Source organism: Haliotis asinina, chromosome 3 (genome assembly GCF_037392515.1).
Source record: "Haliotis asinina isolate JCU_RB_2024 chromosome 3, JCU_Hal_asi_v2, whole genome shotgun sequence".
Classification (NCBI taxonomy): domain Eukaryota; kingdom Metazoa; phylum Mollusca; class Gastropoda; order Lepetellida; family Haliotidae; genus Haliotis; species Haliotis asinina.
The window spans coordinates 70555745-70572876 of NC_090282.1; the positions used below are offsets into that span (position 1 = coordinate 70555745).

Sequence of the window (17132 nt, forward strand, 5' to 3'; positions counted from 1 at the left end):
CCATAGCTACACATACAGTCAACGCATTACCGTAGCACCAGATATGTTTCTTTCTGTATATCAATCATTTAAAGGTCATTGCTCCTCATATAAATGACCCTAAAATCATGATTGGCTACAGACAGAAGATCTAGATATCATCAACACCTTCTAATCAGATACAGATGTTTCAATAGCTACACCATGGCTACACAGTAATTGCTGTTATGTGAATACACAATCAACTCTCTTGTCCAAATGTTTCAAAAAGGCTTAGCATCAACGGACTGACACAAGCTGGGGTAATCTCCTCCGAGACTGGAGCAGTTCGCAATGATTGTGGAATCTCAGTCCCCGGCTAAATTTGATTTAATGAAGTTTTACAAACGAACACTCACCATGGTAATAGTCTCCCGACGTCACTCAACCCCCTTCAATTATCTCCCTTTGTAAGTGGTCAAATTAATGCTTGTTCCCGGGCCATTCAGTTGGGTTGTAACACGTATATGTTGTGATGATGTATGTGTATGAGAAATGTGGTCGTTACGCATAACACGTCAGTATCAAGTGATGTCGTTATGGGGACAACCTCTACAATTTGTATTTTACAACGATAATGGTAGCCCATGAAATTATGCATTGATTTTCTCAAGTTTACGGCATGGTCGGTTTTAGATAAAGATCTGCTGGAAGTCACGTTTGGAATGGACTCTGCATTAAAAGTTTGTTCGTAAATATTCAACATTTCGGCTTGCAAATACAACGCAGTGGTATATTCTCAGGAGCATTTACATTACATGCACAGCCCACAGCATCTCTCGTGTCAGTCTCCTCATCCCCGGCAAGCGGGCCGTTTGAGATTCTGCCATTTGAAAGCGTTTCGCATGAAACCGATGAACGAAATTTAAACCTTTCTTGCAGTCTAAATCTATGCATTTTTGCCTGTTTGTTTGTTCGTTTATCTGCTTGCTACTTCTTTGACTAGCGTTTCAGCAATTTTAGCATTTATAGCATTTTTTCATCGTTAATGGTGATGACCAGGCTAATACTGACAGTATACCAAAATACCTGCTTGCCCGACTGCCCGGGTCGGGTTATTTTCAACACGGACTCGGTAATGGAATTCTTCGACTTTTCTGCCAACACACTGCGTGCATCTCAGTTCTAATTGTCTCCTTACAGAAAGTTCCTCTCTTAATCATATCCAGCCTTAGGTTTTCGAAACCCTTTCGTTTGTTTTTAGAAACAAGAATATCAAGCCGCCTCCTATCACAGACAGTCAATTTTCTGGGCCCACCTGCGCCTTCCTGGCGCTCAATGCTATATCCATTTGGAATATTTTTCAAAATACGATAAACAGTGAATAAAGGGATACCTGTTCTTCTTGAAATCATTTTGGCTGATCTGATGTCTTTGATATCACTCTGTAAAATCAACTTCCTCTTCTCTAAATCATCCATACTGAGGATCACTGAAAATGTTTTCTGTTGGCAAATAAACAAAGGGGGATAACTCTCCACAAATTAATGAAAAAGGATTAATGGAGTAGTCTCTCCTGAATGAAACCAAACCCTTTATTAGCTGGTCAAGGTTGTTTATACTAGAAATCCAATTAAACATATTCCAAAAATTCTCAATACTTCCATCCCATCAATAATTCCTGGTCATACTATAACGCTTCACTCAGCAATATTCGAGTTATGCGACAGTGGTCTGTAAATTGTCGAACCTGGGCAATATAATCCACTGATTGAAATTATGAGCATCTATCTACGCAGCTGGAAGACGATGACGTGCATTAACCGAGTCAGCGAGCCTGACAACCCAGTCGTGTCAGTGAACTATCATTTCAAGCATAATTTGCTGAAGGATAAGCTAGATCTTTACAGGCTTGACATTGAAGCCGCTGATGACGTCATCAACTTCATCTGCTGTTTTCCAAACAACCCTACTTTACATGCCTCGTCAGCACTTAATGCGTACTTTCTCTCAGTCAATGTATCAACGAGTTAAAGTATTAATTTTAATTGAGTATAATCTTTGAATTTTTAATGATTCCGTGTTCATGTGAGCGAATAACCGCTGTGTGAATGAAGACTTACACTACTTTGTATATTTAATACCACCATTATGTCGTCTTATTTTAAACTATCTAGTTAATGCGATGTTGAAAAGAGCCAAAAGCTGTGTAAAATTAAACTAACTAATTACTTAAATTTTTCGTATCAAAATCTTATTTATTTATTTATTTATTTATTTATTTATTTATTTATTTATTTATTTATTTACTTATTTATTTATTTATTTATTTATTTATTTATTTATGACACTCTCGTTTTTTATTGCAACCTTATATACAGTGAATGACTGGTACTGTGTGTGAAGCCCCTTTGTGGTGTCCTCCACCGTGATATTGCTGGCATATTGCTAAAGGCGGCAGAATTCACTCTCGTAAATGACGTATTTCCTATTAAGCAAGACGGAGGGACATTGTAACCTTTCTTTAAACTCTGAAATATGTTTTAATCTCCATAGCTAAACAAAAGAGACCATAGAATCAGACATGTATTGCCACAGTGTATCTAGGTAGATTTATGGCTTTCCACGTGGGTACCGTACCAGTACATTTTTCGTTGCCTAATCTAACATAATCCTACTTATTGGTTCTGTAGTAAGATGAGCAGTATAAAGATTTTTACATACATAATCTTTTTTTAAAAAGAAAAAGTAGTCATTACGACGTGTGGAGTTTAAGCAAGTTGAAGTAATTGACCACGCACCTGATCCCACTTAATGCAAACTTTATTAGCCGAATTAATCTAAAGCAAGTGACTATGCCATTGACCAAAATAAATTAGCAGGTTCCAGTATTGATCAAGAGCCTTTCATGGACCCCTGCCATTCTACTCGTTATTCATGCAGGCTGTCTGCCCTAAAGCACGTGGCGCGTGCATGTCACCAAAACATCTCATTAAATATGCAAAAGAACGTGGAATAGTCGTTTGGCTAACCATAGCTTGGTTGGGATCACTCTGAATTTCACATTAAGCACAGTGAGGGCTGACATACCTGGATCAGTATTCGTTGTACCTGAATTCATAAATACTATCAATTTAATTACAGACGTGCACGAAGCCTAAAACTGACTGCTATTGACCCACGGTTCCAGTTCAGTGGAAGCGGTGAACTCGCACATCGCAGACATTCGGTGGAATAAATTCTATCGATCGGCGCCTCATCTTGTCTGCTGTGTGAAGGAAAGGCGGGAGAAGCCCGAGCAGACGGCAGCTCACAGCGAGGACAATGGCGCGGTTACTGCTTGCACTGGCTTTTGTTTGTGGAATGTATGAAGCACGAGGTAGGTGCAGGTTTTATTCAAGTTAACATCAACACTTTGTGTACCCGAAGTCACGGGTACACAAACGAGCCCACAATGCACCGGTGTCTTCCAGTTTACGCTTGCGTTGAGAAGTAATTTGGGTTGGTTCTTTGCCAATCTCCAAGAAGAAGATTGGTGATTTTGGAAGGACTGTCATAAATATGTGATCATTTGTTGGTATGTCTCGTTTAGCATGGTAATCGCTATTGCCGTTACATTAAACTAGATGTCTATATTAGAACACCGTCCATCATTTTGCATTGCCTTTTATTCACTGTTTGATTAACATCGCGTGGTCAATACCATCTAGGTGTTAAGCATTTTACTGATCCGCACGTTTCCATAGCTACGCTATATACATTAAATTGTAGTTGTTTCCTGTGAGACATTTTGTCTGTGATGCCGCAGTTCGTGTAGTGTGTGTAATACAGAAGAGCTGAAGAAACTTTTGAGAAAAAATCCACTGAAAACGAATTAGAGTTGGGTTACTTTGTGTCACAAATCGATATTAAGGCCGATTGCGCTGAGGCTCTCCGCTGTGTCAAAGAAACGTTATACCTAAAATGTCGTCTGCTCCTCGATATTTGCATTGCCGTGAGTCAAACGATGCACACCACCCGCAGTGCAGATGTGGAAACAGGGTTTAAATTCAAAGTGGGTGTTTAATTCTTCCACAGTCCCGAACAATGTTTCATATCCACTATTGACTGAGAGTGGTGTATTTAGGTGATGGTACATCAAAGATCGTATACGTAGCTCCTGGTTGGGAGACATCGGGGTGGTAGCATCAAAGATAGTACATATACCTTCTGTTTGTAGTATCGAGTTGGGGGACGTCAACCCAGCCAGCCTCTTCCACCTATCCCATTCCCACCTCTGACTACAAATCACCGCCAACAGCTTACAGTTTGTTCTCACTCTTCCACCTATCCTATTCTCACCTGTCACTACCCATCACCCCGACCACTCCCACCCCACATGTCCCATCCTCACCTATCTCTGCCCATCACACCAATCACACCAGCCTTCATCTCCACCTATCCCATCCTCACCTATCTCTGCCCACCACACCAATCATCCCTGCTCCCTATTTCCACCTATTTCTGTCCATCACACCAATCAGTCCTGCACCCTATTTCCACCTACCTCTGTCCATCACACCAATCACACCAGCCTTCAGTTCCACCTATCCCATCCTCACCTATCTCTGCCCACCACACCAATCATCCCTGCTCCCTATTTCCACCTATTTCTGTCCATCACACCAATCAGCCCTGCACCCTATTTCCAACTATCTCTGTCCATCACACCAGCCTTCACTTCCACCTATCCCATCCTCACCTATCTCCACCCATCACACCAATCAGCCCAACAAAACCATACACCAAATATATGTTGTGTCACAGTCCTTGAACAACATTATTTACCCTGCCCTCTCACCAACGCCAAGGGCCTACATGAATCAGGCCTATTTCCACAGGTTTCGAATGTCCTAACACACTGGGGCTCCTTTTCAACTTAAATGGGTTTTATTTGTTACCACCAAAATTATATATATTCAGGAAATAAGCGTTAGCTGAACCATTACCATTACCGTTTTCTCAAATGTAAAAACACAGACTTAAGTTCGTTTCGAGAGGCCAGAGTAGTACAGTCAGATTTGTACTTTAACCCTCTAGCACCCACTGTATCACCAGTGATACAGAAACTTTTATTGTTGGTATCTAATCACTCATTATACTGAAAGAATTAATTTCACAGCGTCCGAATTCTGAATTTGATATATTTAAAGATCACATTTCGTTTCGTATTCCTTCCTAATTTTCAACTCACCCAGCACTTCCGGTTCAATCACTGGCACATAGTCAGATGATGCGTGAAAAAGGTGGAATTTAAATCCATCCAAATTGACTCAAATGTAAGTTCCATTTATGTTCAAGTTGTTGTTTTTCTTTCTCTTTTACATGAATTTAACAGTAGATGTCAACATTTCAATGAAATAATTAATATGCATTCTTAACAGTTAATTTTGGAAAATGATATGTATCACATGTGATACAATGGGATCAAGGCATATTTTGCTGCATCACCAGTGATACATTTCGGGACTTCGAGGAATGTGTAAACGCGCTTACTGTTTTAACATCGATGGTAATGTTTCATGAGAAATGTAGTTATGATTAAATTGGTTACAGTATCAGAGAGTGTGAAATACAGATACAATACCCTCCATTTCATGAGAATGGAGAACATCCTAGATGAGGATTTGACAGAAAGTAAGTATGAAACCTCCTCTGATGAATACATTCCCAGCACAGAGGGTGAGAGTGAGGATGAAGTCGATGCCACTCCCAGAAACAAATGGAGAGGTTCATCTAAGCAAGCTTTTTGCAGATAACCTGTTCACGTCCCTTCCTCCAGTAAATGAGCTAAACAAGCAAGGAACTTTGTATGTTGGAACAGTGAGGCTCAACAGATTGAAAGGTTGCAAACTTAAAGATGAAAAGTCCTTGAAAAAGGAAGGACTCAAAGGTGGAATTCAACACTGGAATCATAGCCGTCAGATGGTACGATAACCGTGCTGTGGATCTAGCGTCCTCTTATGTTGGCAGGGAGCCTCAATGTGAAGTGCAGAATTTTGATAGAAAGGCGAAAAAGACGATGATGGTGAAGTGCCCTAAGATTATACAAGAGTACAATACTTTCATGGGAGGGATTAACTTACTGGATTCTTTAACAGCCCTATATAAACCTGGTTTGAAATTACGGATGTGGTACATGTACATTTGGTTCCATACAGTTCACATCGCACTAGTAAATGCCTGGATGCTTATCGGCGACACTGCAAACTACTGAAGGTGAAACATCACATGAAGCTGTGCACATTCCAAGAGCTTGTTGCAAGAAGCCTGGTTGCCAAGAGCAGTCGATTGGTCGTCGAAGAGCTACTGATCTTAGGCCTCCATCAGTTCGCCCAATGAAGCGTAAACAGACAGCTGCTGACATCCGCTTTGACCAAGTAAACCATCTTCCTGAATTTGCAGAGAAACTATGCAAAAATAGGAACTGTACACACCTCACATATGTGATGTGTGTCAAGTGCAGAGAGTATGCTTGCTTCCTTGCAGAGAAACTGTTTTAGTGAGTTTCATCTGTGCAAATAGACTTCCAGTTCTTCCAAGGGACTGTTTTGTCTCATTTGTAGAAGACTCTAACTTGAACAGTATCAATCAAACATCCTTGATGCTGATTGATACTGTTCAAGTTTAATGTTTAATGTTTAATGCAATTGTTCAAATGTTCTTCATTCTACAAGCTCTTTTGTGTCATTCTTGAATGGATATCGACAAGTCTTGACCCAAAGTGTATCACAGGTGATACGGATCCTTCACAAATCACAAAGACCCAGCTAGCACATGTGATACAAATAAAAAAGAATAAACAACTGTTTGAAATGTTGAAAACAAAACTTGTCTGTTCTAGTTAGACCAAATATGTGTCAGATTTCAAGTTCCATGGTTTTTGGATGTCTAAAAGTTGGTTTGGGTCCTAAAGGGTTAAAGCGAAAGAAAATTGTTGGGAGAACGCGCCGACGGAAGTCCCTCTCTCAGCGGAAATAGTGTGACGTAATTGTGTTTACACTTCAAAGGGGGCGTGTTATGCAGTGACAGACGTCACGCCGAGTCACAGGCTCAAATCTGTGCCACATCGCCTCGGGGAACCTCGGCGTCTAGCTATTTAATGAGCCACCGTCATTAGGCTCTATGTCAAGCTGAAGTTGATACTCCTCTAAGGAGCGGAGGAGGGAGGGTGGCTGGTATTTGGCAATGGAGGTTGGGGTGTCCAGTTTGGGGAAGATGATCTGAACGGTGGTCCTTAATGGGTGAATGTTAGTGGGGAAGGGTTGTTATCTCCAGGTGAGTCGTCAGATGGAATGGTCCTTGGGATGGCCGTGGTGACTGTACGGCAATCATATGTGCCTGGGCAGGAAAGACATCGACGAGACTATGTATGGCTTTCGAGATGGTTCGTTAGAGGATATCAGTCGGGATGGCAACATCGGATGGTACAGGTGAACGGTGCGAGTTTGGTTGGGAGTAGACTAACTAAATAAGAAACGAATAGCTCCATCTAAATTGAAAAGGAAACCCAATGGGATGAGAGATTCTGACCTACTGAACTTGCTCAGTTTAATGCGTTTGCATGTAATTCCACTGCTGGTCGAAAGGAAACTCTGAAATAGTGATCACATGTGGGAAGTGTAGGTGGTAGTCTGTCGTACAAACCCTGAAGTATAAATATACAAGAAAGCCCTTGCAAGTCTAGAAAATGTGGCAAGTCTAGATTTCCATAGCTTCAGGAATGAGGAAAGTCTCGGAGCTCCATTTTATTATATTATTTTTTTCACTATGAATGTTTTTTCAGTAAAATATGTTCATTTCAGAGACTAGCTGTTAGTCTATGTAGGTGGGTGCGGTGATCGGTACGGTGTGAGTGTTCTCGGAGTAGATGGGAGCGGTGATCGATAATGTGTGAATGTTCTAGGAGTAGATAGGGGTGGTGATCGGTACGGTGTGAGTGTTCTAGGAGTAGATAGGGGCGGTGATCGATAAGGTGTGAATGTTCTAGGAGTAGTTAGGGGCGGTGATCGGTACGGTGTAAATGTTCTAGGAGTAGATAGGGGCGGTGATCGATAATGTGTGAATGTTCTAGGAGTAGATAGGGGCGGTGATCGGTAAGGTGTGAATGTTCTAGGAGTAGATAGTGGCGGTGGTCGGTACGGTGGGAGTGTTCTAGAAGTAGATAGGGGCGGTGATCGATAATGTGTGAATGTTCTAGGAGTAGATAGGGGCGGTGATCGATAAGGTGTGAATGTTCTAGGAGTAGATAGGGGCGGTGATCGGTAAGGTGTGAATGTTCTAGGAGTAGATAGTGGCGGTGGTCGGTACGGTGGGAGTGTTCTAGAAGTAGATAGGGGCGGTGATCGATAATGTGTGAATGTTCTAGGAGTAGATAGGGGCGGTGATCGATAAGGTGTGAATGTTCTAGGAGTAGATAGGGGCGGTGATCGGTACGGTGTGAATGTTCTAGGAGTAGATAGGGGTGGTGATCGGTAAGGTGTGAATGTTCTAAGAGTAGATAGGGGTGGTGATCGGTAAGGTGTGAATGTTCTAGGAGTAGATAGGGGCGGTGATCGGTACGGTGTGAGTGTTCTAGAAGTAGATAGGGGCGGTGATCGATAATGTGTGAATGTTCTAGGAGTAGATAGGGGCGGTGATCGGGTAGGATTGATTCATCAGGGTCTGGATGTGATCGGCGATCCTCAAGGGATGACCATACGTACCAATAATGGGGATCACACATTTGTGGGATTGGGACGAGGGATTGATATCCTGACAGATATGCAAACATACAAAGCAATCACAGGGTCTGCAACATTCACCACGGTTTGCTCTGTAACAACAATCGGAACACGTTCGTGACTGCGGCAATGTTAATCAATGTTTAGTCTACACGTTCCTGCACTATCATCCATTGTCGGAAGGACATCGCATAAAGCCAATATGTCACCATAACCCAAGTCCAGACAAACACTGGAATTATGCGCCAATTATGCTCTTGGAGTTCTCTCCATATGTTATATGGTCGTTATAAAAATAACCACTAAATCGTCTGTGAAGTTGTACCTGCCCGCCGCTGTGCAGACTCGGGGTATAGAATGTGGTGCCGTTTGGTCTTGTGCACAGAGCCAAGGTCACAAATCAGGTTGACGTTCAGAAACGCTGGTCACGGCGAGTTCTTGGACGGGTGAGTGTTTTTGGTGAAATGACACCTGAGTGTTTCAAGGACTCTCATTGGCGTAGATCCATGTTCATGGTGTTAACCACTTTTCCAGAATCAGTAATATACATACCACCATCACTGAAGAGTTCGTCGTTAACCGACCCGTGAAGGTCCCGGGGTAGAACAGGCCTTCAGCAACCCATGCTTGCCATAAAAGGCGACTCAGCTTGTCGTAAGAGGCGACTAACGGGATCGGGTGGTCAGGCTCGGTGACTTGGTTGACGCGTGTCATTGGTTCCCAGTTGCGCAGATCGATGCTCATGTTGTTGATCACTGGATTGTCTGGTCCAGACTCGATTATTTACAGACCGCCGCCATACAGGTGTAATATTGCTGAGTGCGGCGTAAAACTAAACTCACTCACTCACTCACTCGTCGTTAACCAACAAAACGTTATTCCACTTAATCCACCAAGCAAAACAACATCACTTCAACAAGACCATAGTGCCGCCACAGTCCCGACTACAAGGAACGATGAAGACGGATGGACTTCAGCACCAACAGTGCCGTTCCATTTACCAAGATAGGGTCGAAAGGTTTAAACATCAGAGGGCCAAGCGCCAGGTTCCCCTATTATTCATAACTTGATTTGCATTTAGAAACCCTCGTTAAACAATAGTTTCAAATTGTAGACAACAATGACTTGCGGTACAACCCAACGCAGCGCGAATCAGCGTAATCAAAACCAGGGGAATATTGAAGAGCAAAATAGCTACAACATCGATATGTTTGTGTGGCGTGTTTGGATAGCAGTTCTCCATTATGTCATTAATACGAACATTCCTGTCGACCTGAAAAACCCTAATTGAGTTCCTTCAATGGAGCCTGTACACATTTCACATCTACAGGCATTTAGAGGAATACGTAATCACTCCCTTGGCGAATTACGCAATATAAATGCATTCAGTGAGATTTACACCAAACTTAAGGTCAATTTCAGTATGTCTATAACCTGGGGTTTTTTTATTCGGGATGACATTCATTGATGCAGTTGCGTTTATTCGCCTTGAAAAATACTGCCATGTCAGCACAAATGTCAAACGACAGCTAAACAGCACTTAATTCAATTGATGCCCATCTCTGTTGCTCTGCGACACAAACGTTCGACGAAGCACAGATCTGACAGGGACGTAGCAGCTTTCGCAAGGATGTAGCAGCACTGACGGTGACGTAGCAGATCTGACGGAGATGTAGCAGCTCTGACGGAGATGTAGGAGCTCTGACGGAGATGTAGCAGCTCTGACAGGGGCGTAGCAGCTCTGACGGAGATGTAGCAGCTCTCACGGTGATGTAGCCTATCTGGCAGGAATGTAGAAGCTCTGATGGAGATGTGGCAGCTTTGGCGACGGGGATGTAGCAGCTATGACGGGGATGTAGCAGCTATGACGGGGATGTAGCAGCTATGACGGGGATATAATAGAGGACTGAATTGGAATGGCGAACCCACGTAGGTTTTTTACCCCGATTTGTCACCTTAGCGTCACTACACCAAAGTTTCAGGAATGAAGTACTTGTGGTGACAGTTAGCCCAGTCTTGTGTGTCAATCCTGCTGTGTGCCTGTACCATAAGTGATTGTCTGCCACCTATTTGCAACAACACTGAAGAGTCAATACTGAACTGCTTGCAGAGATGGTTAGCCAAATAAGTGTGGTTCTCCCATGTAAGTCGTCTATGCGATAAGTGGGTCTTTGCCATCTGGACTGAACCTTACCAACGGAACTGCTTGTGGATGAGGTGGCTGTTTGACCTGGTTGGTGGTGATGTGGCTGTGTTGGACCTGATTGGTGATTGTGTGGCTGTGTTGGACCTTGGTGGTGGTGTGTCTGTTTTGGACCTGACTGGTTGTTGTGTTTCTGTGATTGGCACGGTTGGTAGTTGTACTGGACCTGGTTGGTGGTTGTGTGGTTGTACTGGACCTGGCTGGTGGTTGTGTGGTTGTATTGGACCTGGTTGGTTGTTGTGCGGCTGTGATTGACCTGGTTGGTTGTTGTGCGGCTGTGATTGACCTGGTTGGTTGTTGTGTGGCTGTGTTCCATCTAGTGTTTGTCTGTATTTGACCTGCTTGGTGGTTATGTGGCTGTTTTGGACCTGGTTGGTGGTTGTGTGGCTGTGTTGGACCTGGTTGGTGGTTGTGTGGCTGTGATTGGTGGTTGTGTCTTCAACCATTATACCGCCCATGACCACCCAACCCATGCGGTGTCCTCGTTCAGAGAAGGCTGCTTGTGTCCACTTCTGGCCCCGACCCCCACGGAGGGACTTGCATGTACATAGTCCAAAATACAAATCATGACTTTTACTGAGAGACAAAGATCACAACAGTTAAGAATCAATACATAGAGTTCTTTACCCCGATTTACCGTAAACCACCTCGATGGCTATTATATACTCAGACCGTCTGCGCCACAGTGACAGCCACGTCCCAGATGATTTCTCATCAAAATAACATTACAAGATCATTACACTCTCTCAGTGTCCAGTTTTGGATCTCTGTAAGTGGACCCGAATGACCACATGTCTATTATGAAGGACGCGACTGCATCTATAAACTGTCCGTGGAATTAATGTCCTCAACACGGGCGGACTCACGGCAGGATGTGTCAGGAGGCTGTCCCCAGCTACGGTTTACCTACTCTACTGCACGGGAAATGTCACATCGATTTTTCATCGCTCACCCTGCATTCAAGTGTGAAAAAATCCCCTGGTAAAGAACTGGTTGATTGCCTATTGTGACGTGCAAAATTAGTCCTGACGCCTATAAGTAATAGTCGTAGCAGCCACTGGCAAACGAGTGCGTGCCTATTACTTGATCACCTGTTGCATCGGTACATGGGGTCTTTTTCGTGCAGTGATTTCTTTTTCTTTCAATCATTGAAATCATCGTTTATTGATTTGTGGTGGTGAAACGAATGTTTTATAGAAAATGTGAAACCTATTTAACTTCTGTCAAAATATCATATCTAATGTTTTAATAATTTGATATTCTATATAGGTATTATTAATTTGATATCAAATGTTACTGACTGGGCATCTTTATATTATTAATGCTAAGTCTTTGGAAAAAATGAATATGAGAACGAGTGATTTTTGTTTTATGACGATTTCACCGAAATCTCATAGCTAGTGATTGTGAATGGTCTGACGCCACTTTTAGCAATATTCCTGCAGAGGACACATTGTGCGCATGTAGGGAATCGAACCCGGGCCTACGTGACGACCCAACGCCTTAACCACTTCGCTACCAAATATCTCAGGTTATAACGAAATAAAAGGAGTCTTAGTTTAATGTAACCATAGTTGGTTGTAAGTTTTAAGAGTAGAATAAAGAGCAAGAGGTCTGGTAGAAAAAATAAATATATAATATACATAATAAATAAATTAGTATTTCTGTATTGCCTCATCCATAAATCATACGTTCAAAACGCTGTACATGGCAAAAATGGAATGTTAGTCTGGAAAAAAGATTTTTGAGAGATGTTCTTTCAAATGGTATGTGCAACTCTGCAAGGATGGGCAGGTTCTCAAGGCAGCAGACAGATCATTCCAGGGTTTTTGAAAGAACGTTGGCCAAAAGATTTGAACTTCCATCCAGTTATCTGGAGAAGAGTCTATGAGTCTGATCGGACAGAGCGATAGTCATTTCGTTTCAAGCGTGTTCGACATAGCAGTTTAGGAAATGTGCTGCTTGTTTATTCACGTAAGCTACAATTTACGCAAGACCAAAAGGCTGAAAATGATCCCCAGGACAAGATGTCCATGGCACGCAGGTCTAGATCTAATTGCGTGACAGTCACTGCTAGACATACTGGCTTCTCCACCTGGCGGTGATGTAAGTCTCTACAGTCTATCGATTATCTGCCCTTGATTCACAACCGTTGCTGTTTGCTCTGAGATTTATTTTGAGGTCTCACGTTCGCACGAGACTTCGGTGACATTTGATGTCGACAGGCTCACAATCACTAAAAAAGCCTTCATGTAATTGTGTTGTGAAACATGGCTGGTGCACACACAGCTGTATTTACATGATACGCCTCTTCGCATGATTACCGTAATGGCGCTTCTGCCTAAATTGACTCTCTTGTTCTTTGCACTGCTCGGGAACGGACATCAGTGGTTTGGCAAATACTGTAGAGAAATGGGATGGAACAGTGATTACACTGGCGTGATGTCCCACTTGAATAAAATGCTCTTCCTCTACATGTGTATCTCACTAAATTGTCAGCGCCGAAAGTGTAGCATGATGTCCTACACGAATAATATACATTGCTCGTCTATCTCCATGGTTATACATGGTACTTGATGGACATTGTGGCTTACGTATTACCCAATAATAGTTCGGAACCCATCTTAACGATCAAATGTTGACATCCCGACGAGCAGTCAAGATCATGTTGTGTAGAGCCACCGCGTCTTGACAGACGTCCTTTCTTTCCTTTTGCAGATTTGTTTCCAATTTTACATGCTTCCATTGCTCGATTTCTCCCTTGATCAGTCGTGATGCTCCAAGTCAAATGTCTTTGCATAACACATTAACAATAGAGGACGCGTTCAACTTGAGCGAGCAGGTCCTCAAAGACGTTAGCTAATGCAAAATGTCATCCGTTGTATTTGAGGACTGCTACAAGCTCGAAAACATTTCCAGTTTTGCAGCATTTGCCTCGACTGGCATCAAAGGGCGGCCACAAGGTCGATTATCTGCAAGGCGTGTCATTTTGACGTTGTCAAGGGAGACCTGCTGCATTTAACCAATCTTGAAATGAAGTACGTCTTAAATTAGATATGGCATAAGATCGTTCGGTGCTGGTACTTCTGGAGACATTGGCTATAGGTTAGGAAGCATACACTGGATTTGTATGGTTAATGTAGTAACTCTTTTGCCAAACTATCTGTTTTTCTCAGCTGTATCTAACAAACAATCAAACAGTCAACATCAAACAATCCATGCCTTTTTCATTGTTAACACAAAACATATTTCGCTCTAATATTCTCCACTAAACAAACAATGATTTTTTATTAATTGTTTGTCACCTATGACAACAAACTTCATTTCGATCACATTTCTAAACAACGTATCACTAAATTCTAGAAAAAGCACATTTCATCTTATCTTTCAGGTTCCAGGACACAATTATCCACAGTTCACTTCTAAGAGAGCACAAGAACGATATCGATAAATAGCAAACTTTGAGACTTAAATCCCGGTACATCTGTATTTTAGATCCGTCGTTGAAAAAGAATGTTTGCTCATTGTGGCTTTTAAAGTATATATCAAGTTCACGATTTCCAAAATCGGAAAAGGTCTACCTATAAAACGAGGGATTATGCACTCTTCCGACGCCTGGAGTGTTGTTGATTATTATTCATAATGAATGGTAAAGCAATAACTCAGTACCAATGATGAATAGTATTACATTAGGTTTTCATATCGTAGGAATTACCATTTTAATAGCCAGTTTCTTATATCATTTCTTCAACCTAGGAGCAATACATCACTCATCTCCCCTAATCTTATCCCCATTGAAACTCCGATAGTCACCCGGAGGGCAATGAGGGCTTCTATGTATGAAACGCTGCGTCTTCTTCCTCCCAAGGTACCGTGTTTCAACCTGACTTTGTGCACAGAACGGACCGGGTTCAAATTGTTGACGCAACCAGCAGATGTGGCGATCGGCCCCTACCCATCAAGCCGCAAGCAGAACGCAGACCCTTGACGCGTTTCCACTGCCAAATCGGGTTAGGTCTGAATGCGACTAGATCATTGTGACACGAGTCCAGCAATATATGGGCTGAATATTTGATTAATTGGCCCTGTGTTTTCATCATTGTATTCCCTCTGCAGACGGCTGACTTGATGATCGGTTTATTCGATCTTCTTCGGTATGGAAGAACCACAATTTTCACACTCTCGGATAGTCTCGTGAGATCTGACAGAAGTAGACGAGATCAATTTGAGTTCTGTTTGAAGACGCTCTTTATTTATATTCCCGGAAAGCTGGAAGAAGTGATTCTCAGGCAAATATTCCTTAATTTATTGTCAAATCTTTTCAGTCTATTCTGTTCTAAGTTACATTTAACCGATTCGTCAGTTGATAAAAAAGCGTTTTAGAAATGCAATCTCTTGTGTAATACAAATGACAAGATTACACGAAGATGATGCCAATTTCAAGTGAATAGAAAGTGAACCTCTCTTGTGTGCTGATTTGCTCATGAAATGAATGCTATCTTCAGTGTGCTGATTCGCTCATATAAGCCATCCCTTAGCCAAGTGAGATCATCTAACATGATTTTACTCTATGCGTAACAGGTAGTAGGTTATGGAAATGTCGTGTGATATCACTTAAGAAATGACAGTTGCATGAGGGTGTATCCTCTCTGATCATTGCTTTTCTCCTTGACTCAGAATGAGTGGGAAATGTTGAAGAACCAAAGGTCCTCGGGGACCGGCCATCTGTTATTGTTGTGTGAGAGGAGGGTAACTTCCAATTTCCTACAAACCAGAATATACATACGAGAATGTATTATTTCTTCATTCAACTATGATACGTATGCTGGAAATATCTGCTTGCAAGTTAACGTCATAAGCGAGAACAATTTTGCGACTGATGGGACCTTTGACGTCACGTTGATAGCCACTCCACTGGTTCTGGACACTCCATTGCGTCGTCAGTGCATCGTAACTATAACACTGGGGATAGTAGAGGATTCTGTCAGATGACTATCGGCAATAATTGCTAGTTCTTCACTAAAAGAGTCACCGGTTGCTTACTTAGCCTGATCACTTTTCTCAAAAACTGTGACTGAGATGTTCTGAACTAAATGATAATAACAATAAGTAGTATTTGTATAACGGTGACTTCCACCACACAAGGGCAATGCTCCAAGCGCTGACAAATCTCAGATCATTATTACACCGGATAATCCGAGCTCCTGTGAGCCGCCAGAAGGTTAGGGTCACATGACGTATCCCATCGGGTACCCTATTCTTATATTGCGTCCTTTTTATTGCTAGTTAAAAATGTCCTGGGTTGGGTATTTTCACCCAAAGGCGGTGGGGCAGCCTTTGGTTAAAGCAGGGAAATTCTAACTCTGTTGTAGATTATACCTGGTAGAGAGCGTCACCGCTGAAGACCCGGACTCGATTCCAAATATTGGTGTAAATGCCTGGAGCAGTTTCTGGTGATATTGCTGGAAACTACAAGTAAAACCATACACACTCGCCCACTCTGGACCTACGTGACACACAAGATACCGTGTATGAAGAAAGTAACATAAATGATCTCCACGCCAGCGTAAGGAATATCTATTTTTTTTAACGACCAACATGCCTTGGAAGGTGATGCGAAAGTTTCCCATGATCTGTATGTCGGTCTTGGTTGGGATTCCGCTTTTTTCTGCTGTGATATTACTGAATATGGTGGAAGAGGTACTTCACTTTACTCATTAAGTGCCTCACAACATCCAGCCAGAAAAATATCAGGAATCGACGTCGGGACAGAGCAGTTTATTGATACCATTTATCCATATTAGCAAAGCTTATACTTTCCTAAAGAATTTAATAATTTTGTATTTGCTAATGCTCCATACCAGCCCTCAGTTTCATATTGACTTTACGTGATACCTCGATCCTGAATATTACAACCACTCGTTCCTCACGTGCAGCACGTTGTGCTACTTGTGGTTGATGAGGAGACTAGACTTGTGCAGCGTCAGCTAGTCAGTACTGAATCATGCAAACCCTAACGCAAGCCTAGTTGGTGAGTGAGTGACGTTCCATGGCGACCTTTAATGATCTAGTGATTGATATCATGAGCAAGTTTTTAATCAAGGGGTCTGCTCAAGCTACTTGGCCGTTTTTATCCTATACGTCAAGGACCCCAGTTTAATAATCTGGATTAGTGATGTGTCTATCTTTGTGAGTTTGTGTATGCCTGT

At 42.3% G+C, this 17132-nt stretch overlaps 1 protein-coding gene across 1 annotated transcript in view; it reads left to right on the forward strand.

Moving 5' to 3' along the window:
- The first annotated feature begins 3206 nt into the window (after window positions 1-3206).
- Window positions 3207-17132, forward strand: part of LOC137278391 (neural cell adhesion molecule 1-like) — a 42005-nt gene continuing 28079 nt past the window's right edge. Inside the window, exon 1 of the mRNA XM_067810686.1 lies at window positions 3207-3337. Within this exon, the coding sequence (XP_067666787.1) occupies window positions 3283-3337 (55 nt within the window). The 5' untranslated portion in view covers window positions 3207-3282. The remainder of the gene's footprint in view (window positions 3338-17132) is intronic.